Genomic DNA, 23,097 nt, shown 5'->3' on the forward strand with positions numbered 1-23,097 from the left:
GGTGGGTCAAGAAGGGACAGAGGGAGCTGGGGACAGTGGGGAGCCAGGTCCTCCCTGAGCAAACGTGCCCGGGGCACTGCGTGCGCGGCCAGCCGTCTCCTTCCTTGAGCTTCTCCGAGCCCAGTGGGCAGCTCGGGCCACCAGCATTTCAGGAATATCTGCATACACGGCCGTCACGGGGCGTGTGGGACTGTGGGGGGGCCGTGGCCGGGACACCTGCCGCTTTCTCTGGGAGAAAAGGAGGAGCGCGGCGGGGACAGCGTGAGGGGTCCGGCCACGGGCTGGCCACGACCGGGGGTGTGGGGGGAGCAGGTGACCAGACCTTGGAGGGGGCGGTGTTCAGGGAGGGGGATGGCCCGAGCGACGGGCAGAGCCGGGGTGGTGGGCTCCGAGGAGAGGCTGCGTCCGGCCGCGGGGCGGGTGCGCGGCTGCGAGGCAGGGGCCGGGGCCCTGTGCCGCCGGGAGGCGCGCGGAGGGTGCGCAGAGCGCCGGGGCCCAGGTGCGGGGCGGACACCCCAGCGAGTGTCCCCGCGGGCCGGCGGCCCGACACCCCCGCCCCGCCCCGCCGCCTGCGACGCCTTTCTCCCTCGAGCTCAGAACAAAACGAGAGGATCCGGGTGTGGGGGGAGAACAAAACCCTCCTTCGGCTGCCCCAGGAGCCCCGAGTCGCGCGGACGGGCGCACGGGCACGCGCGGCCCCGAGACGCCTCGCACCTGCGCCCGCGCCCGCGCGCGGAAAAGTTTGCGCGGCCGCGCGGGGCGGCGGGTGTGGGGCGGGCGCGCGCGGCGGCGGCTGTCGGACCGCACGGCCGAGTGGAGCGTGCGAGCGCGCGTGCACGCGCCCCGCCCGCCTCCCCTCTCCGGTCCGCGCGCGCCCCTCTCCCGCCCGCCTCCCTCCTCTCCAAGTCCGAGGTCTGGGGAATCGCGGAGCCAATACGGCCGGCCGGCAGCCGGAGCCGGAGCGCTGAGGGCGCGCGCGTGCGCGCCGGCGCGGCCGAGCGCGAGCCCATTCACCTCAGCACCTCAGCGAGGCGGCGGCGGCGGCGCGCGGGCGGGCGGGCGGGCGGGCCGAGCTCTGATCTTTCACCTGCCGGGAGCCGGCGCGGGCCCGGCCTAGGAGGCGGCGCCGCGGCCGCCCTGCCAATCACCGCGGCGCCTGGCAGCGCCCGGGCCGCTCCCGCCCGCCCCGCTGCCTCCTGCCAAACTGTTAGCCTGAGTGTTACCGTCAGGAGCAATGACATCAGGGTTTTAAAACAACTTGTTATTCGGGGAGTAATCAGTTGCAATTAGGCATTAATTAAGTATTATGAAAGTTGATTATTTAAGTGAATTCGGCTTTCGACTCTCCGACTATGGTGAGTACCGGCGGCGGGGCGGGGGAGGGCCGGGGGGCCGCGGGGCGCTCGCGCGGCGACCCCGGCGGGGGCGCGGGGCGGGCCGGGGGCGCCCCTGGAGGCCTCCCGCGGGCCCCCCGGCCCGGTGCGCCCCCCGTCCCCCAGGCCGGGCCGGGGGGCGGCCGCGGCCGCCAAGAGTTTCTGTTTGAGTTGAATAAAGTCGGGAGCGGCGAGGAGCGTGAGAACGAGCGAGCGAGCGAGCGAGCGAGCGAGGCGCCCCGGGAAACTTTCGCCCGGCCGCCCTCGCCCTCGCCCTCGCCCGCCGCCCGCCGCCTCCGGGCCCTGCGCGGCCTCGCAGCCCCGGGCCGGGTCCGTCCTGCCGGGGCGGGGTGGGGGGCGGCGGGGTGGGGGCCGGGGGCCCGCGAGAGACTAAACAGATTGTTGTTGTCTCCTCTCTCTCTCTCTCTCTCTCCCCCCCTCGCTCGCTCGCTCTCTTCCTGCGGCGTTCCTCGAAGAGTTTGGGACCAAGGAGAGGAGAATGGATCTTGGAACAGGTACGGGCCGGTGGGAACCCCGGGGAGGCTCTTTCACTTTTCTTTCGGTTCTTTTACGGAAGTTCTTATTTTTAGCCCAATGAGGTAGCGGCCGGGGCCGGGCCGGGGCCGGGGCCGGGCCGGGGCCGGGGCGGCGGCGGGGGTCGGGGTCGGGGCCGCGCGGGCCCGGGCCGCGGTGGCGTGTTCCCGGCTCGGGCCGGTGACTAACCCAGGCCTGTCATTGTGAGAGGGCCGGGGCCGGGGGCGCCCGCCGAGAGCGCCCAGGGGGTTTTTGAGGGTTTTTTTGTTGTCATTCTCCGTGTTTTGGGGCATGGCTCCGTGTGTTTTCTGGTGTGTGTGTGTGTGTGTGTGTGTGTGTGTCTCGGCCAGGATCTCCCTGTGTCTGGCTGTAGGGTGTGTGTTTTTATTTTTTTAGTGGGGGGTGGTTTAGTTTTTGAAAGCAGCGTCCTGTTGGGAAAGGTGGTTAGTCTGGTTTCGGGGCGACTGTCTCAAGGTAAAGGAATTTAATTTATTTGGGACAAGGCTGTGTCGGATGATCAAGCTGCTTATTACAGCTAATGAGTGTTTTTCACCTGAGAGCTGTGGGCTGAGGCGCTGTTATCAGTTCAAAGTGAGGGGCCCAGGACTCGTCTCCTCGTCTCCCCACGCTGGCGGTGGGGATGGGCCGCACTACTGAAAGTTAGGCAGGTGGGCCCGGGGCCTGCCTCGTGGTAGGACCAGGCCGGGCGCCCCACAGCTCGGTGCCGGCCGGGGGTGGTTTATCCTGGATTTGGGTGTTCCATTGGTTCTCGTCTAATCCTACTGTTCCTCTCCCCTTCCCGTGTGGGCTCCCAGCCTGAGTGAGGTTTGCCCCCCAAGTTCTCGGGGCTCTCGGTCGGCCTTCTCCACTGACCCCAGTCCCGGCAGGACCCCCATGTCCTACGTGGATAAAAGCAGCTGTCTCCTCCCTACATGTTTGAAAAGAATAAACAAGTTGATCTTTGATTGAGCCTGCTCTCGGAACCTTTCTGTTTCGTTTATAGGAGAGGTGGCAAGGGTGCTGTTAGGGCTGTTGTTTAGAGTAGGGCCAAGTTCACAGCATCGCCCCTGGGGACCCGGGAGCTGGCATTTGACCTTCTGAGTGCAGAGGGGAGTAGGCAGGAAGGCGGGGGACGGCTCTGGGGGACCCAAGGTGGGTGGCATGGAGGCCAGCTTCAAGCAGAGGCTGCGTGTTGCGGAGGAGGGGTCGTGGACCGGGGTCGTGGACCGTGTTTCACACTGTCCCACCAGGTGTGATCTTGACTGATGGGTGGTCTGGAGGGCCTCAGGACCTGTGTCCAGGAAGGGGGTGACGCCCCCTGCTGGGCAAAGTGTCGAAGGCATCTAAGGCCACCGCTGCCACCCTGCCCCTCCCTGCCTTGAACTCCCACAGAGAACCAGCCCGCCCCCACCTCCCATCAGGTGTCTCATCACCTCCCTTTCAGGCCCCACCCCCTTTCTTCAGAAACAGGGCCCCCACCCATCCCAGCCTAGGAGCAGGCCTTAGAGCTCCGGCACCGCCCCCTCTACCTGGCGCTGGCAGCCTCTGCTTGTGGGCGGGCACTTGGGCCCAGGCATTACTCAGCTGGCCGGCGGGCCCTCCTCATCTTCCTCCTGCTAGCCTGGTGCCAGCTGGAGGTGACGCCCATCCTCCTGCCGTCCCCCAGCCGGGCACTCCCTGTCGGCAGTGGGGGTACCACTCCAGAGCCCTTCTTCGGTGGGGGTCCCCTCTGGAGCAAGGGCCTCTGGGGCCTGCAGGAGATGGGTGACAGAGCCCCGTGTGGCCTTCCTCCTGAGTGTGAGGGACGCTTGCTTCGCCTAGCTCTCCAGGGACAGGCTCTGGAAACTTTTCCTAGAAGCCAGAAGGGCCCGTGAGGTCAGCCGGTCCCTCCTGCCGCTGGAGCTGGGCGCTCCCGCCGGGACCCAGGCCTGTGGCCGCTCTGGGAGAGGAGGCCCAAGGTGTCCTCGTTCAGTTTCCCGGAGGAGTCATCCGGTGATACTATCTCCACCTCTTCTTTGAACTTGGAAGTTTCACTTAATTAGTCTCAGAACTTCAGAAGAAAAGCACTTTTCCCCCACTTCACACAAAAAGGGAAGCAGATGGGGACTCGGATTCGCTCTGAGCCTGACTCTGCGCCTGCGCGCACTCATCTTCAGGACGCAGGTGCATCTCCTTTGGCCGTACAGGGGTCACTCCAGGGCCAAGCCAGGCCAGGCCAGGCCTCTGGCCTGCGAGGGTCTCTCTTCCTTTGGAGCCAGCACGGTTAGCTTCAGCTGAGGGCCTCTGTGGCACAGCACAAGGCTGGAGATGCAGGCCCCAAAGGGTTGCCAGCACCAGAAGCCCAACAGGCACCGGATCACGGGTTAACATCCTGCTGGCCCCAGTGCGCTGAGGTCCTGAGATGCTCCAGTCATAAGTAATTCAGCGGCTTCTCAGGAGGGGACAGCAGGACCTTGAGACCCTCAGGGGCCACGTGGACCCCTTTCCCCCCACCATAGTTCAGCCAAGGGCTGGATCAATCTGGACGTCTTTAGCAATAAAAAATGCCGATGTCGTCCTAATTCACCAGGCCCCGAGATGACAGCAAATTTACATTTTTTAATTAAACTAGCAGCCAGTTTTTATGAGAGGGGGTTGGGTTATGCAAATCAAATGGTTGTGTACGGAAGATTAGGAGAGTTTGGGAATAAATTCCACAAATGCTAATAAAAAAAAAAAAAGGAGAGAGAGAGAGGGAGGGAGGGAAGGAAGAGAGGAGGACATAGTTCCATTAGGCCCTTTTAGAGTGATTTCCCTAGGGGAGGGAGCGGGGGCGGGGGAGGGGAGGAGGGAGGAGGCTTCAGAGCAGGTAAATCCATCCCGCAGTTGGGAAGCTCCCCAGGATTAGCCCGCCCCCCAAAGGCTGACTGCTAGGCCCCGAACATGACTGGAAGCGGGTGTGGAAATGGCTGGGACGACAGGAGAGCTTTGAGGAAGAACTTGTCCTTGATCGTGGGGATCTGGTTGTAATTGCCCCTTCTCCCCAGGGGGAGCTTGCGAGGAAGGGGAGGGGCCGTCCCAGGCTAGAGCGGCCCAGCTGATGATCCAGGGTAGACTGGGCCAGGTACGGGGCCAAAGGAGTAAGTGGGCAGGCTCAGAGGGACGCTCAGAGACCCCAGGGGCCGGGGCTGAGTGGCAGCAGCCATGCTGTGGAGAAATCGGTGCCCCGCAGAAACCTCACACCCCAGGTTTCTGTGGGGAGACCAGGAAGCTGAGCTGCGGAGCCGTGTTAGCCGGGTTCTCGGGGTGGAGCCTCCCAACAAGCACGCACTTTGAGGGTGCGCAAGAGAAACAAGGCTGCCGACTTCTTCCAGGTGGTGGTATTTGACCCAGGGCTTCCCCCTCTCCACCCCAGGGTCCTCTGTGTCAGGCCACCTCCAGACTCCCAGAACTACTTTGAGCCGCTGGTTCAAGGCCAGTGCTTTGCCGAGAGCAGAGGTTTCTAGGAACCTTGCTAGCTCTGGTTTCGCCCTCGACCCAGCATGCACTGGGAATTGAGAAGGGTCTTGAGCTGTTTCTGGAGGAAGTGGTCCCCTGCCGGGTTTGGGGTAGAGCAGCTTGCCCTCAATTTTCCTTCCTCCAGCCTATACTTGGCCAGATACACCCACTCAACCAGTCTAAGCCGGGGCCAGCCCCTGCAGTCAGGTTGGGCACCGGTTTTGCCAGTCTGCTGCTGTGGGGGTTAGGTGCACTGGTGCCATCTTGGCAGGAAGGAGCTGTCAGAGCTAAGGACAGAATGGGCCGTCTCGGAAACTGTGAGTTTCCTGGTACCATTCAAACAGAGGTTGGCTGGCCACCCGGCAGGGACATTTGGAGAGGCCTGGGCATCAGATGACCTTTAAGGTCTTTGACTCGCTGGCTCCCAACTTGATTTTGTTCCGTGCGGCCGTCTTGGAGGGAAGTGAACAAGGTGAAAAGTACACATGTGTGCTCCTCTGTGATAGAAGTGTTTGAGACAGGCAGCGCTGGGCTGTGAAGTGGCCCCCGAGCCGCTGGCTGTCAGATGTCAGAGCAAAACCCGGTGTGAGAGGCCCGGTGTAACCACCGTCTCTAACAGGAGGCAGGGCCAGCAAGGGCAGGCCTGGGCCCTGTGCCCCTGGTGGGGACCAGCCAGGGGACCCATCCACTCTCCTCTCCAAGAGGGACACGGGGCAGGGGGTGGGCAGGGTGAGACGTCTCTCTTGCCTTCCTCAGGGGTAATCCCCATCCCCCACAGCCAGGGCATTGGCCGAGTTGCAGCTTGCGTTTTTACGATGGAAAAATAAAATAAATGGAGGCACCTTTGGAGGGCTGAGTCACGGCAGCAGCATCTCCTCATTAAAGCCGCTGCCCCTGGCTCGAGTCCCTGCCCACTGCCCGGGCAGGGGATGGGGTGGGGCCGGGGAAGGCTCTTGGCCCAGCCTCCTCTCCTCCCTGGCCCCTGCCAGGTTAGCGGTGCGTTCCCAGCCTGCTCTGGCTGGCCCACCATTCTGAGAGGGCGCAGGCCAGTTCTCCACGCCGTCCCAGGCCTCCAGGCTTGTCCTTTCGCACTGTCCTCCCTGAGCTGGCTTTAAACCTTGACCACTCTGGCCGCCGTGCCCTCCATTGCCTCTTCCTCCTCCTCCCAGAAGGAAGGAGTGGCCCTATGCAGATGACCGCCGGGTGGTCGCTGGGGCAAGCAGCACCTGGCCGGGGTCGCTGGGCCGGGAGGAGCAGGAAGATCCTAGGGATGACGAGCAGGAAGAGGGTCGGTGGCCTGGGTACAGAGTCGCAGACGCTTCCCTGGGATGGCTTGTGAAAGGCTGCAACCTGGTGGCCCAGTGCCCAGCGCTCCGGCTCCCGGCCACCTCTGACCATCAGCAGGAAGGGCCCCGGGCAGGTGCTGAGGCTGCCGATCCAAGGGCAGCTCGCAGTGGCGCTGGGTAGAGAGCCTGCTCAGTGTCCCCAGGGTGGCAGGGTGTGCGCTCCTCTCTCTGGCCAGGGAGCTTTGGAAAGGAGTGGCCCTCTCCTCCACCTCCCACGCCTTCTAGACGACACCTGCCCTGTCCTCCTTCACCTTGTCCTCCTTACGCCTCTGAGAACAGAGCTCTGACCATTGTACAACCGCATTTTTCTGCCTTTTTCGCCCAGGCTACCCAGCTCCTGGAGCAGGCCCTTTCTGCTTACCTGTCTTGCCCTCCCCCTCCGCCCTCCTTCCAGCCTCACACCCAGTTGGCCCTGGAAAGAGATAAGAGATAAGAGGCTGGCCGGGGGCCTGCAGCTCTGAGGCTCTGGTTCTGCCCATGACTTTGGAGTACAGGGCAGCACTCGGGCTCGTGCGTCCTGGTCCCCAGGAAGCCATGGCCAGGGACTTTGTTTTCTTCTGCTGCCACTGCTCCTAATGGTGACCATTAGACATGACCATTAGCTGCTGTGTGGCATCTCCTCCCTGGGCTTGGAATAGGGCTGGGGCTCAGGCCTTCCCACTGTAAGTGCTGGTGGAATTGATTGATTGATGTGCTTCTTCTGAGTGGGGGCAGGAGAAAGGCAGGAAATGTTGGCCGGTTCTCTTGGGACCTGGGTTTTAGCTCCTGGAGAGCTTTCTAGAGGAGGAGAGCTTTCCAGGAAGGAGAGGGGCTGAGATGAGGCCTGACGTGACGGGGCAAAGGGACCCACGGATACAGACAGGAGCGGTGTGGCTGCATGGAGGTCCCACATGGCCATGGTTGGGGGCTGGGAGAGCCTGGAGTGTGAGGGCAGCCTGCTGCCAGGAGGGGGCTGGAGGGCAGTGGCCAGTGGGTGGTGTGGGCCTCTCAGGGCAGTGTGTCCATCCTCTCTGGCCCAGGACCCTTCCAGCTGGCAGACCCTGTAAAGGGAGCCAGGCCAGAAAGAGCCCAAGTTGCAGGCTTTGGACCTCTGACTGGTGGCATGGTATTGGGCTGCTTCTGAGCTGGCTGTGGGACCTGTTCCTGGAACATCCCACACGCCTGCCCTCGGTCCCTCTGGCAGTTCTGGCCCCGTAGGCTCCGTCAGTGCCACACACGCTTGGCTGCTGAGACCACTTCCTAAAGCCAAGAGGGCCCTCCCTCGTCTCCTGGGCGGAGGCCAGGGTGCAGCCTGGCTTTGCAGGGAGGGGATGGAGGGAAATGGACAAATTCTGTGGCTCCAGATTCCCAGAGGGAACCTCCAGAGTTGGGCGTTAGCCTGTGCTGGCCTTTTCTTATCGAGCTTTCTCTGCAAATTAAGGGAGCACGTGTTGGCCGAGGACAGGAGGCTGGAGGAACCAGGCAGTGAGAAGCACGAGGCTAGCAGGGATGGACTCCTGGAAGCAGGGCTGCTCTCTGTGGCTGTGACCCTTACCTCCCTCCAGACTACTGACACCCCTGCAGCCCAGGCTTCATGGAAAGATGGACTAGACGCTCCACCACCAGTAGGGGGCGCCCTGCAGCATCTGCCCCAGTCCTTGCAGGGACAGACAAGTGTAGTCCTGACCTGGTCCAGGCCTTCTGGCCATGGATGGGGGAGGGAAAGCCTACCCTCCCCAGCCCAGAGGTTCCTTGCCTGAGTTTGTTTTGCCAGGGTGACCTGTTTAATCATCTCATTTTCTGGTGGCCGTTTATTCCTCGTTTCCACGGTTACGGCCCCATTAAGGGGAGAAGCAATAAGGCAGCGAGTCAAACAGGTAATAAAAACATTAAAGCCCATGTGCGCAGAGGGAGGCTGGGCGGGGGAGGGGGCCCAATGAGGTGAGACGGTCCAGGGAGCGGCCGAGGTAAGAGGTGGCCCGCCTTGTCCTCTCAGGCCACAAGGGGACTGCTCCCCAAGTCCCAGCACTCCGCTTAGGCCGTCAGGGCCCTTGGTCCCCTGGGCAACAGGCTGTATGTTGGGAAGTAAGACAGGAAGGTGCAAGGTGAGCTGCAGAGTGACAAGAGCTCCCCCAGGGCCGGTCGTGGGCCCTCACCGGGTGGGGGTGGGAGATGGTTTCCGACATTGTTTTGAGCTCTAGAATTTTTTCTGCCAACTTTATCAGAAAGCATATTTGTGGTGAGTGCTGCTAACAGGGCCAGTCTGGTGAGTAAATATTCCTGATGCAGGCGGCCGGCGACCTTGACAGGGAAGAGCACAGCCTGGGGGCCAAGGACAGGAGGGAGCGGAGGGCTAAGGCCACCCGGCCCCTGGGCGGGGTGGGGACCCTTTCCTGGGAAGGCCTCAGGGTTCTCAGGCTCCAGTGAGGAGGCGCTCAGGCTGGGTTGTGCGGCCAGCCCACTGGTGGACCGGCTGAGAGCCCTGGGTGTTGCCCACAGGGGAGGTGCCGGCCCTGTCTCCTACGGGCACCTTTTCCTCTTGGCAACAAAGACGCTGAAACCCAAGGGTGAACGCCAACCTCCTTGTGACCCCCCTTGCCCTTCCTGGGGGTCCCCTGTCCTCTGCTCTGCCCTTGAGGTCGGCGAGCGGGGAGAGTAGGTGGGAGGGGCCAGCAGAATCGTGAGATGTCCCTGCACACGGCAAAAGTGGGGTCAGGTGGGAGTGGCAGGGCCTGGGCCGGAGAGACAGAGGCCGAGGCCAGCCCCGGGGCCTGCGCCAGATACTCTTTTACTCCCGTGCTATGATCCCTGCGAGCTCACAGAGGTCTCCATCTCCAGTTATTAATTTCAAAGTTCGTTTCTGACTTGAGAGGGGGGGCGAGAAAGAGAAGGCCTGGGAAATGGGGAAACCCTTTGGCTGGGAAATGTGTCTGGGGAACGGGCCTAGATGAGTTAATATTCCGATCAAACAATTAAAAATAGAAAATGCTCCCGCGGCACCAGCTGCGAAGGCTTTTCAGCAACTGTCACCAGCGGGTTCACGGGGCAGGTGGTGCTGGAGAGAAGTTTTTCCACAAACAGCAAATATCAGAGATTACCGGGTGCCCCCCACTTCCCTCCCAGGACCCAGGACAGGTGCTTAGGGGCTCCCAGTTCTCCCCAGGCGCCCCTCGGGCCCAGAGCCAGGGGCCTGTGCAGCCTCAGGGCTGCCCTTCGCCCCTCCAGGGCCCGGCCACAGCGGTGAAGTCATCGCCAGATGCCTTGGTAATTGTTTTAAGAATCTAACTTAAAATAAGATGAAAACTTACATTCCTGGGTGAGGAGTAATTTCCCATCTAATAGTAAATTAATGAACAGATTATACCGGGGGCCTGGCTGGGAGGCCGTGCTCATCCGATAAATCCAGGGGTCTCAGGCAACACAGCGCTAGACCTGGAGGCTCCGGAACCTAGCCCTCGAGCCAGGTCTGCTGCTGGGTTCCTCTTGGGCTCCAGCATGGTCCACTGGCTGGAGTGGGGAGGACATGTTCCCTGTCTGATGGGACCAGGGTTTCAAACCCCAGGTGGGAGAGCCCGGGCCTGACCTCCTGTGAGGTTGCGCCGCTTCACCTGAGACAGAGGGACCTCCAGAGCAGGTCCAGTTAAGAGTCCGGGCAGAGCCTCCAACAGTCCAGACTGTGCCTTCAGCAGCACATGACCCCGCCACAGGGAGACTGACTGCTGCACTCTGCCCAGGGCTGGGAAGACCCACATCCTGTGAATCCCACCAGTGCCAGGCAGATCAGACCGCTGGTCAGTCCCCTTTGGAGGCTGGAGGGTGGGTGCTCCACAGGGTCCCTCCCTCAGGCCCTGGAGAGTGTAGGTGCCTACTGAACCGCATGCGTCTCTATCCAGCGTGGGTGACAGAGCCGGCTCCACCTAGCGCCGCCCCACACTCACCAGGGCACTCAGAGCTGCGTTCAGCCGGGTGCCTGTGTGCTCCAGCGGGTGTGCCCACGCCTCCCTAGGCACAGCAGGGCACTGCCTGGAGACTGAGGGGGCTGCGGAGGGGCTTGCAGCTGTGACCCCACCCCTTTATTACTCAGCCCTCTGTGGGGGGAGGGTCACTGCAGGGGTGGGGCCTCCTGACAAGAGCCCCCCTCCAGGATTTTGCCCGGCACCCTCCTTCTAAAAGTCAGCAACCAGCACACCTAACATTCCTCCCCCCCCATCAGTCCCCTCGGAGAAAGACAAGGGCTGGTCCCCCCAGACGTGGGCGTGCGGGAGGCCCAGAGGCGCTGCCCAGGTTGCTCCCAGATGCAGAGATGGACGTGGAGTGAGACCTGCCTCGCAGGACAGCGGGCTTCCCTGAGGACGGTTCTCAATGGCCGGGCTGAGTGCTTCCTCACTGCCCACGTGCCCTTTGCACCCACGCACGTCCCGCCCGTGACCACTAGCACATCCTCGGCCTTCTGTCCAGGAGCAAGTGCGCCCGCTGATGCCAAGGCCTCCTCTAAAGCGCCCATTACGGTTCATCTCCTGAGGAAGGGGTGCTCCCTGTGGCCTGCAGGGAAGGGTTGCCGGGGCTGGGTGTGGTCAGATGGATGCAGGCAGAGTGGACGCAAGGCACTTCCGGAAGCACGTCTAAATGAGCAGGCACGCTCCTGGGAGACAGGCTCGCCTATGCCTGTTTGTTGGATGTGTTCCTGTGAGTGGAGACTTTGCTGGAAGTGGAGGTGGGGACATTCCTCCCCACCCCTCACCCCCCCCCCTCACTGGGAGACCAATTCAGCTCAGCCCAGACACCAGGACCCCTCCTGCCCCCATTGATACCAGCGCCTCTCTTGGGATTGGCACAGGATGTAAAACTTGGCGCCTTGCAGATGGCTGCCCCAAGTGCGTGTCAGCCCGGGGGCTATACCGCTCCTGCCTGGGTCTCGGCTGGGGAGAAATCCAACAGAGGGCACAGCTTCTCAGTGTAGACCATGTCGTGGCATCAGAGATGGGGGACAGCCGCGTGTTCTCAGGAGGACTTGGGCTGCTGAGTGGCCTGCTGCAGCTCTCCAGGCTGGGGGAAGGAGTTATGGGGCACTAGGGCTGTGAGTTCCTAGTCTAAACAACCAGGGAAGCACGCTTAGAGAGAGAGCCAAGCCAGAGCCACAGACAGGGACGGGAAGGCGAGGTTCCACTGCTGGATGTCGGGTGGCGGCTGCAGTTCAAGCAGGCAGGTTGGTGAATTCCAGGCTGCGGGGATCCACACAGACCCTCCTGTGTTCTTCTCTTCCCGGGAGGGGAATGGACAGAGTGGACAGACAGGCCTGGAAAGCCCAGCCACTCCAAGCACGCCTTCGTGAGGTGCCCGCCCTGGTAGGACCACGAGGGGTTGCTGTCCCTGGCCTGCCGACAGGAAGGGTCACTCTGGGGCTCCTCAGGCCTTCCGATGGTACAAGAATGGAGCCTGTCCCTCATGGGCCCTCCGCGGGGCCGAGAGCCCAGAGAAGGAGACGGGGATGTTTTCTGTTTCCGGGTCCCTCGGGGGCCCAGGGGCAGATTGAGACAGGCTCCTTGCAGGGAAGGTGTTAACAAACAGCAGGTGATTAAACATGACAAGCGGTGACATTTCTGTTCAGGGTTCTCAGTCCCAGCAAAGCCAAGAATGAAGCTATAAACCCTGACATTTTGTGTTATGCACTGAGAGGTTTTTAATAGACCTCGCTCCTCTTCCCCAGTCAACTTCTCTCTCCCCCCGTCACTCCCCACTCCCCACTGTCCATATCCACGGCCCCACACCAACCTCCTGCCTCCCCTTGAGCCTGGCTTCCACGAGTTTGGAGGGCTCGCTCTTCCCCTCAGCCGCAGGCCCTCTGCACCCGCACTCCCAGGTGGGCGCTGGCCCCTACTTCTCTCCCTCTTTGATCTGACTGTTGCCCCCAACCTTCCACCCCCACCTCCCCTCCATCCCTTACTCTCACTTCCTTTTTTTGGGTTCTGATCTCACAGCCTCTCCCGGAGCTGCGGCTGTCCCAGTTGTCTGGGACAGCAGGTGGCTGTCCCTGTGTCCTCTTTGTGTCCGTAACATTTCCAGACAGACTTGGGAGCGGGTGTAGGGAGATCGTGGGACTTGGTGTGGGATTTTTTCCCCCATCTTTTTTTTTTTTCCAATCCCCTTTTCTCCTTTTTGGGACGGGGACAGGGGGTGGAGGGCGAGAGTAACACTTCAGCACAAACAGTTGCTGGGTTTGTTCAGAAAGGGATTGGCTGGTAACAGTTGTTCCTCTCACTGGGACAACTGGGCACTCTTTTGTTCTCTGGGCAGAGCCTTGTGAAGGGCATTTGGAGGTGAGCCTGGGGCTCAAGAGGGCAAGAGTCCTGGGGAGGGGCCCCCAGCCAGGGAGCCCTTGCCCTAGAACACTCAGGGTTCCCAGTGCTCGGGGGCGGGGCGGGGAGCAGGTATGGGTGCGGAAGTCAGGCACACCCCTGCATCCCAGCTCTAGTCCAATGAACTTGAGAGGCACTTCGTTTTTTGTAGCCGTTCTGTAAATATTTATTGGACACTGAGCAGCAGCGGTGGTCCCATCCGTCCCATGGATCTTGCAAGTCCGGTGAGGTAGAAGGGTCGTGAAACAAGTTACTACAGAAAGTACCAGGGCGTAGAGGAGCAGAGTGCATGAGAGGACAGAGCAAGCAGAGAGCAGCCCCAGGGGGCTCTCCAAAGAAGCGTCATTGCCCGCCGGGCCGCTGCGGGATGTGTAGGAGGCGGGTGAGCCGAGCCCTGAGTCGGAGGAACAGCGAGTCCAGCACGGGAGCAGGAAGGGGGAGGCTGCAGCGGGCTAGCCTCTGTGCCGTGGCAGCTCTGCCCTGTGGTCTCTTGCTCTCCCATCCGCCCTTCCACCTTGACCCAGCTGGGCCACGCGTGGCCATGAGGCACACACTGGGACAGGCTCGGCCCTGCTCTAGTTCAGGGAGGATGCGTCCCCACCCCTAGGCCCCCTCTGCTGGTGAGGGGCAGAAGAGAAGACGCGCGGTGGCTGGAGGAGCCTGGCGGGGCCTCTCACCTCCCGCCTGGCCTCCCCTCCTCTCCCTCTTGACCAGGGCCTCAGGGCTCAGCAGACCCGCAGCTGCCTGCCCTCTGCTCTCAGTGCTGTGTGAAACGCTTGCTGGCTCTCCCCATTAGACTCTCAGCTCCCGGAGAGGGCCAGAGGGGCAGAGCCAGTGGCGTTCAGGACACAGCTGAGAAACCCAGCCAGACCAGGGGGACTTGAGTTAACCCACAGACCAAGACCAGCAAGAGTTGGCAGACTGACCCAGGAGTCCCTGGTGCCCATGAAGACAGGCCCCAGAGGGCCAGCCTCAGGTCCTCACCACCCTGAACTCCACTCATACCCCAGCCTTGACCAGCCGTGGCCATGGGGCAGCCCTAGGCCCTCCCGGGCTTTCAAGAGCTGCTCTCCGCCTGCTCGGCCTTTGCCGACTGGCAGGCCTGGGCCACCCCGCCTCTGGTGGAGGTCAGATTGCCTTCCTGTGCCAAGAGTACCACGAAGGGTCTGGGACAGACTTCAGCCCTGGACTTCATAGGGGACCCTAACCCCCCTTTCCCTCCACTTCCACCCCAGCCCAGCCTTTCTGCCAGACGTGGACGGGCAGGGAGGTGCGCACACAGGAGAGGTATGGGGAGTCCCGGCGCCAGGGCTTGGCCTGCTGCCCCTGGAGATCCGGAGCCAGGTTTTACTGTAATCCCTACATCCTGTTGCGGATCCTTAATCAGCTGGAGCCCAGGTTGGGCTGGACCCTGTGGTGGCACTCGGGGCTGTAGCGTGGAAAATCTGAAGTGGAGCTTCCGGAGTTGGGGTTGGGGGTTGTGAGGGTGAGGCAGGTGGAGAGCCAGTGAAGGCACAGGATGTGGACAGAGCCAGGACTCCCCACCCACCCAACCCACACTGCGGGTGGAGAAGCAGCTGCTGCAGGCTGGGAACCAGGGCTCTGGGGCGGGGGTTGGGGGCCCACGTGGGGTCCCCAGAACGCCAGAGTCTGTGGGGGCTGCTTCATTGCTCCAGCAGGACTATCAGAGGGAAGCCTGGGTGACGCTGGGGGCAGAGCTCTGTTTGACTGAGACCTGACAGTATTCCTGCCCTGCTGGGAGCTGTGCTCTGCAGAGGGCCCAGGGCACCTCTCTGACCTGGCGCTGGACGGCCAGAGGACTAGGCTGTGTCCAGAAAGCAGCAGGAACCCCTCAGGGGGAGGGGGGTCCCAGGGTCAGCCATTCCTTTCAGCAGCAGCTGCTGGCCCTGGTCCAGAGTACCACATGCCCCCTTGCCCCTTGACTCAGCTGGTGAATCTCAGGGAAGAGCTGAGGGGCCGAGGGGTGGACCCCACCTGGACCCCAGCTCCTCTCAGCCCAGGGAGCTGCGGTAGAGGAGGCTGAGGGGACACGCGCAGGCCGAAGATGGCCAGCAAGCAGAAGCCGGAGTGGGCTGGCTGGCAGCGGGTGGGCAGACGGGCGGCTGTCCTGCCAGGGGCCCGGGTTGGCTCTGCAGACAGCCTCTTTTCTATATGGAAATGAAGAATTTAGGCTAATGGAGCTCAACCATCTCTAATTTTGCGATGGCAGGAGGATTTTGATTGAAAGTAATTAAGCAAGCTAGCTGTAAAATTAATTAAAGCAAAAGGGGGGGATTTTTTATTGGATTGGATAGCGATATAGCGTCTGTCAGGCGGGGGACGGATGGGGGTGACCTGAATCCTCTGCCCTCCCCCTCCCACTCGGGACGTTTATGTCACTTTAATCTCCTTACAGCGGCTGCTGTGCATTTGTTTGAAATAATCAAGGAAATATGGTCAGAAATTGTCAGCTTTCAGATCTAATTTACCTGACGGCCCCTGCGCGAGCCGGCGCGGCCCAGGGAGTGCGTGTGCGTGAGCGGGTGGGGGAGCTGAGTGGGCACCGAGGACGCTGGCTCTCCTGCCCCTGGCCTGGCCCCAGGCGCCCTCCGGGGGGGAGGGGCATGGGCGCCTCCCTGGGCTTTGTCCCTTTCTGGAGCAGACCCCCCACCCCACCCACCTGCTGCCTCTTCCTCACACTGTAACCAGCTTTAGGGTTTAGGGAATATAGGATTAGGGAGGTGACTGTAATTCCTTATTCCAGATGGCTGACAAATGCTAAACCCCTCCACCAGGGCCACAGTTTTAAAAATACTCCTAAATTAGTCCCCTCATGTCGTCGTTGGCCTTAGCAAGGGGATTGTGGAGATGGGCTATAGAGAGGGCGGGTGGCGTGTCGTCCACAGCGCCCTCTGCCACCTGCCGCCCTCTCCACCACCTCTCCTGGGCTCTTCTTCACCCGGGGCCCCCACGTCCTAGGCCCTTCCTCTAATCCCAGAACAGTTCTTGCCCTGGTTCCCCTTCATCACGTGCTCACAAGGTTGGGGGAGGGGGTCTCTTGCCCACAATGTCCCATCCATGTTTGGTGGCTGACCGGGCCACAGAGCCAGCCTCCACTTGCCCTCCCGTCCTCCAGACCCTGTAGCAGGGGGTGCTGATCAGGGCTCTGTGGGGTCCTTGCCCAGGAAGACCAGCATGTGGCTCAAGCACTCCCCAGCAGGGAACCCGTGGTATCTGGGGCCTCGGGGCCCTGGAGCCATCTCCAAGACTCTGGGAAGTTCCCCTTGAACGTGGAATGTGCAGCCACGTGAGCTCCCGGGCCGTGCGTGAGCGACTGTGGCCCTCCCCAAAGCTCCAGAGCTCTCAGGCCTCGGGCCTTCTTTTCCAGCGCTGAAGTTCCGCGCAGATCTGCGACAGCCTCCATCCGCCCTGGTAGCTGTCCCTTCATCCCGAGGCTGCGTGGTCCCTGAGCGTGAGACCTGGCTCTCTGCTCACCCACCTTAGAGCATATGCGTTAGAAGGGCTGTGTCCCCACCCGCCCTCCTTAGTGCCACCTAGACTCTCCCTGCCTTGCTTCCAGCCCCTGAGGGCACCCCTGCCAACCTGGCTTTGGAGCCGGTGACTCAGTCCGCCTCCTTCAGCCCAGCTCCCCCGCCCACCTCTGAGGAGAGCAGCTGGAGGCTGGCGCAGCGTCGCCTGCCCCTTCTGAGTTCCCACTGCCCTGACCTTCCACTCTTCCCTCACCATGGTCAGTTTTGTCTGTGGGGGTTGGAGCCCCAAGCAGCTGTGCCCAGGAGAGATGGGAAGAGATGCTACTGGCCTTAATGCAGGGCTCAGGACAAGCACCTCTGTCTTTGGGGCCCTGCACTCCCCTGCTGGCTGTGTCCACAGGGGCCTTGATGAGAGGCAGTGAGGTGACTGGGCACCAGGGGGACCTAACCAGAGCCAAAGTCCCTGCCCTTTGTGCCCATCTGCTGCCCAGGATCCAGTCCTCAGCCACAGGAGGTGAGAGTGGGCCTCCAGCCCAGCCCAGCCTTTCACCTCCACATGTGAATCCCACTGGCCCATGCCTCTAGAATGTGGAAGACCAGCCTGGGAGCCTGTGCCAGGGCCCAGGAGGGCTGCTCACCCGGGGCCAGGGGCTTGTTTCCCAGCTTGCTGCTGGCTCGAGGCTGCTGATGGCAGGCGCCCCGACAGAGGCAGGCCTGGGCAGGTTGGCACACTGAGGCACAGGGGCAGGTGGAGAGGCCTACTCACGGTTCTCCTGGTGTCTCTGAATTGGCCCTGTATCCTGGTAGGAGGAACCTGCGTGGTCCAGAGTGGGTAGGGCTGTGCTCTGCTGAGAAATCAGTTTTTGGAGCTAATCCTAGGTGGTGAGGAGAGACTTCTGGCCTACAGTGGTTCCCCTTGGAGAGGCAGGACAAGCAAGGCGGCTCGGGGGCCCGCAGGTCAACGCCAGCCCTGCAGAGCCCTGGTGTCCTAGGTTCGCCTTCCGCTGAGATACACGTGGTGGCTGCTGGGGGTTCCTGCTCTGCCTTCACCCTCAGCCTCCAAGGCTTTGAGGAAGAAGCACCAAGCGCTCTGACCTGTGTCTCTCTGCCCTCGCCTGAGGACAGCTGGCTTAACTGGCTTTGACCCGCAGGCCCACCTCCTGTGGACCTCAGGCCCTGCAAGAGGAGGACCTCCCCTCTTGCCCACAATGTCCCATCCATGTTTGGTGGCTGACCGGGCCACAGACCAGCCTCCACTTGCCCTCCCTTGCCGCCCTCCACTGGGACCTGCCTGGCCCAGCCAATGGGTGCGTCCATTAGCCTCTGGTGCCCCTCTGCCCAGAGCCAAAGAGGAAGGCCTTTCCTCAAGTCCTTACTTATGCCTAAGAGATACCAGTGCTTCCAGAGAGTTATCGGGGCACCCTGGCCCCAGGAGCTGGGGGAGGAGGGAGAGAAGCCCACAGTGGCTAGGGGGTAGAGGGCAGCCCTAGGCATCATTCTACATGGTCTTACAATGCCCTCGGGGCTGGAGGAACCGAGACCTCCCCCAGCCAGATCTGTGCTGGAGTTGGCTGGCTGTGACCGAGGCAGGGCTCCCGGAAGTGCCCGGGGCCAAGCTGGGCTCCACCACGGCCCCTCCCAGCCTCAGGAGGCCTCGCCACCCCGGGCCCAGTGCGTTCCTGCCGGTAGGACCTTTTCGCCTGCCCACAGCATGCCCACCCTGCTGCCCTGGGCCCTTCATCCCTTCTCTGCAGCCTGGCCTCTTGGCTTCTCACCCTCAGGCCTGAAGTCTCCCTGGCCCAGCCCTGGCCCCATGCTCCGTCCCCCTGGCTTCATAGTCACATTTTGCTGCCAGCGCAGGGCACTGAAAAACTGCTGGCACTGCCAAAAACCCTGTGTGCGCTATGACTCCCCAAACATCCCTTTATTTTTATTGTTCTGTTAATTACTGTTTAAACTTTAATAAGTCACTTCGTCAGGAGGGGGGACCTGCCGTGAGCTTTTCTGTGCAAACACGGGCCGGGAGTGACTCGGGTGTAATATAACCCTTTATGCGATGTGGGAATGTTTAGATTGTAACAGAAACTTGTTATTTTAATGACAGTTGGGGGGGGATCTGCGCAGAGAAAAGGCGGAAGGGTGGGCGCTCTCCTCACATCCCCACAAGGGTTTGCGGGTAGCCTGGCCAAAACAGAGGGTCCAAGGACTGGGTGGCCCAGTGGTCAGGTGGAAGGGCCTGGACCTGGAGGCCTGGCAGGTGAGGACCCAAGAAGAAAGTTGGGCTTTGAGGGACTGAGCAGGCAGCAGGCACAGGACAGGCCTCTGTTTCCTGGCAGAGGCAGGCAGTGTGGCGCTGGCCTCTGTGCCAAAGTGCACGGCGACTCTGCCTATAGCCACCGCCGAGCAGCGTGGCAGGCTCCACGTGCCAGCCACGTCACCACGTCATCCCTTCAGCGTGCTGCGTGACAGATGAGGACATCGAGGCCTAGGGCAGAAGACTCCTGCGGCTCCTGAGAGGGGCCAGTCTCTAGTGTTGCTTTGTCCCACTCGGAAGTGGCTGAAGCCCAGTGCCCTGGTGTGAGCTCAGAGAGCTGGACGCTGTCCCACGGCAGCAGGGCAGGGAGGGGCTCAGGCAGGGCCCACCCTCGGGTGAGAGGAGCTAGAAGGTGAGGTCAGGGTCACCCAGGGTCTGGAGACTGGACCGTTTGCCGCCTTCCTCACAGGCCCACCTTCATCTCCAAGAAATTCCAGGGCTCAGCCCAGGTGGGGGTGATGGTGGCTGACGCCACTGGCCCTGCACCCAGAGGTGTTTCTGCCCCAGACCTGTTTCCAGAGTAGAGATCCTGGGGAGGGCGTCTTGCCCCCAGTGTCTGGGACTCCTGTCGAACCCTCAGGTCACCTTAGGGCCTTTTTCCCTTCTTGATCTTTGCTCCGTCCATCTTCTGTCCGTCCATCCACACAGGGGACTTGTGCTGGGTTCTGGTGACTGGGATGCAAAAATGAAGGAGCTCTGTGCTTGCCCTCTGGGACCCTCACCTGGTTAGGGTTATGGAAGGGGCATCAGGAGAGGGCCAGTCCCTGTCCAGGGCCAGCCTGGTCCAGCGTAGCCAAGGAGGGAGACCCTTGCTATCTGTCTGGGCTCCTGTCCCACTTCAGGCTGCTTCCCACTGAGGGCACAACCCGGAAGCTGCCCCGCTCTACCTCCCCCCACCGCCTCCTGCTGGCCAGGGCTGGAGGGCCAGGGCCCAGGTGTCCCAGGGCTGGAGGAAGAGCCCCCAGATGGTGGTGGCGGTGTGGGCCACGAATCGCTGAGGTTTTCCTTTTCCGAGCAGCGCGTTTCCCTAAATTGTCTTTGACTGCGTGCATGGGTAATGAAAGTTTATGCCCTTGTTAGAAGGACAGGCGGCCGGTTCCAGTTAGAACTGGGGCTGTCTCCTTGCCAGCCCCTCGGCCCCCTCCCCAGCAGGGGAGAGCGCGTGAGTGCAAATGTGTGTGTGTGTGTGTGTGTGTACGCACACCCCCCTCCCTGGTGAATAAGAAGGCTGTTAGGGGAAGGGAGAGGGGACGGAAAAAAAAAAAAAAAGAAAAAATTTCCATATTTGTGTAAGTTGCTTTAAAAGCATTTTATCATGTCATAAAAAAGGGAAAGTACTCTCAGAAATTGATCCTCTCCGCCAGCCCATTGGACAGAAGGACGTTGCGATGTTAATGGCCATCCTGCTCCAGGGTGGCTTATTAAAAAATTTATACATAAATGCTTAAAATTGCATAAATTATTTAAAAAAAACCAACAAAGTAAGCAATTTGAATTCCCTCTTTTCCTCCCCTTCGCTTGGTCCCCCCTTTTCCAGCCTGTCCGCAGGGCCCTCCCGGTCCCCAGACTCCCATCCCCTCCTCGCCGCTTCCCCCCCAGCCCCGTCCTCCACTTCCCGCCGCACCCCCGATGCCGTCTGCCCTGCCCTCCTCCGGGGTTTCCCTGCCTCACCCACAAATTAATGAAATGGCCAGCCCACCACCAAACACTCACGGGCACACGCACTAATAAAAACACCACTAATAATGCCCCAAATCGCGAAATTAAATATTAAGGCCAAAGGAGGCGGACGCGGAGCGGAGCGGCCGCCGCCGTAGCTGAAGTTGGAGCTGATGAGTGTGTCTCTCGCAGGCGTGGAATGTCACCCACACATCCTGGAGACCGGAGTGGGGAGTTTTATGATGGTTTCTCATTGATTTGTTTCCCCAGCGCAGCTGCCGACCTCTATTGAGGGACAAACATAATCAGCTCTGACGCAAATTAGATGGTTATTCGTTCTGAAAATTGACAGAAAAACAATAAAAAAGATGAAATGCTCCCAAATCAATAGATATAATGAAATTCAAATAATCCGAGAGATGAGGTCTCCATGGCAACTGATAATGTGGAAAAGAAAACAATTTAATAAAGGACAGACACACTTTGAAAACAGATTGGGCCCGGGGAGGGGGGCGGGCTGGCGGGCGGAGGGCTGGCGCGCGGGCTGGCGAGTGAAGGATCACTGTCCGTCCCAAGGACACCCGCCATAATTAAGCGAGGCTTTCGGCCCCAGAAAGTGCAGATTCAGGTTTTAATACACAAAATTATTTCAGGAGCAGTGAATCGGAAAGTCGTTTGTAATGACCTTCCTGAGAGGCCCGGGCGCGGGGCATGTTGGAGGCTGGGCGGCCGGGCCGGCTGAGTTATGGCATATTTGTGTTTTTATAGTGCGGAGGGGAGGGGGTGTTGGGAGGGGAGGGGGGGAGAAGGTTAAACAGTATTTACAGCTCAGTTGTTTTCAGAGAGGAAAGAGAAATAGAGTTCATGGGGAGATGCAGCGGGCAGGCGAGCGGGTGAGCACAGGCAAGCCGGGAGGGGAGGTGGGCCTGGGCAGGTCTCCACCCCCCACCCCCACCCCAGCCCTGCACCCAGCCGGCCGCCTCACCTGCGTCCACCCCGTGGACCTGGGGGAGGCCAGGAGCAGCTTCCTCTGTTCCCGTCCGTGGTGTGGCTCAGCTAGTGGGGCCTTCTAGGGCTGGGGGGGGGGGGGTGTCCAGGCCATGTGGATACCCAGCTGCACCCACTGGGGGAAAATGCTGGGGCAGTTCTGCGGCCACTTGGAGAAGGACACCCCGGACACCCGCCCTAGCGTCACAGCCTCTGCTTCTCTGCAGGGCGGCAGATCGCCCGTCTCGGGGGGGCCGCCCTTCTCCAGCCGGGCGCTGTGTCTGGGTGTGCTCAGCCTGGGGTGCAGCAGGGAGGACCTGAGAGGAGGACATGCCCGGCGCCATGGCCTGCGACTCAGCCTCCCGGTCGTCTCTGGCCCCAGTTCCCGTGTAGAAGGGAGAAAAGCTCTGTCCCTTTTGGTTTCGGAGCCGGGGCCACCAAGAGGGACAGGAACCCAAGAGACCCCTTCCAAAGCCACCTGCCAAGCACGGCTGCTTAGGCAGTAAGAGCCGGCTGTGGGGGCCCTGGTCTCCCGCGGAGGCTCCCCCGCTCAGGACCTGCCTCCATTTCTGGCTGTGTTGTGTTCTGTTACCACGGCCACACGCGGCATTGCAAGTTTGTGGTCCGCTCCACCTGTGCACGTGTGAATGCGCTATGACTGTACAGATGCAGCAGCACCCGAGTGTGTGCACGGACAGGCACGCAGTCTGCGTGCGTGTGCTCACTCTGTGTGTGTGTGTGTGTGTGTGTGTGTGTTTTAAATCTCCCCTGGGTGGTAACTCTCTCTCTTCTCCCCTTCCTGTTTGGCTGTGACCTGGGGGAGATTGATAGCCCGCCTGTGTGGTGGATGCTAACAGTTCCCCTGATTTATAGAGTTACTTACGCTAAGTGAGGCCACTTAGACGCGTCTGGATAGTAAACCTTTTAACTGGACTAAAAAATCATAATAAATAAATAAACAAGGGGGGCAGGCCAGGCCCCAGAGGCTGAGCCCCTCCTACTCCCCAGCTTGGAGCTGTTGAGGACCCCCAGTGAGCCACGACCATTCCTCCCCCCGCCTCCAGCACCCCACAAAAGCTCAGAGACCCTTCTGTTCTCACGTGGGGTGGGCCCTGGAGAGCAGGCTCTGTGGGGGGAAGGATCAGAGCTGCAGGAGCTGGGAGAAGCTGTTCAGAGGGGGCTGACTGTGTGGGCTGTGTAGGGCTGGGGGGGGCGTGTCCAGGAGGGGAGCAGAGGGGTGGAGGGTGGCTGAACACGTCCCTGATCACAGACCTGCTGCTCCTGCGGCACCTGCTTTTTACCACGGTGACGGCTCTTGTAATGACTTTTTAACGCCTGTTCCCTCGTCTGAGCCGAACAGGCTGCGACATAGGCATTGGGACTGCCTGTCTCGATAACATGGCAGCCTCAGGATTCTGGCTTGCAGAGGGTGCACAGAGTGTTGAATGGGCACAAGACAACACCCCCAACCTGGGGCCCAGAGCCCATCGAAGTCAAGTTCTTACAGGGTAGCACAGCCACCTCCCGAGACTCCAGGACAGCTGGCTCTAAGGCTGTGGGAGGCATGAGTGGGTTTAAGAC

At 61.2% G+C, this 23,097-nt stretch overlaps 1 protein-coding gene across 1 annotated transcript in view; it reads left to right on the top strand.

Moving 5' to 3' along the window:
- The first annotated feature begins 1,125 nt into the window (after positions 1-1,125).
- Positions 1,126-23,097, top strand: part of CASZ1 (castor zinc finger 1) — a 51,850-nt gene continuing 29,878 nt past the window's right edge. Inside the window, exons 1-2 of the mRNA XM_070079317.1 lie at positions 1,126-1,355; positions 1,850-1,888. Coding sequence (XP_069935418.1) covers positions 1,307-1,355; positions 1,850-1,888 — 88 coding nt within the window. The 5' untranslated portion in view covers positions 1,126-1,306. The remainder of the gene's footprint in view (positions 1,356-1,849; positions 1,889-23,097) is intronic.

The sequence above is a fragment of the Oryctolagus cuniculus genome, chromosome 7, assembly GCF_964237555.1.
Source record: "Oryctolagus cuniculus chromosome 7, mOryCun1.1, whole genome shotgun sequence".
NCBI classification, from domain to species: Eukaryota; Metazoa; Chordata; class Mammalia; order Lagomorpha; family Leporidae; genus Oryctolagus; species Oryctolagus cuniculus.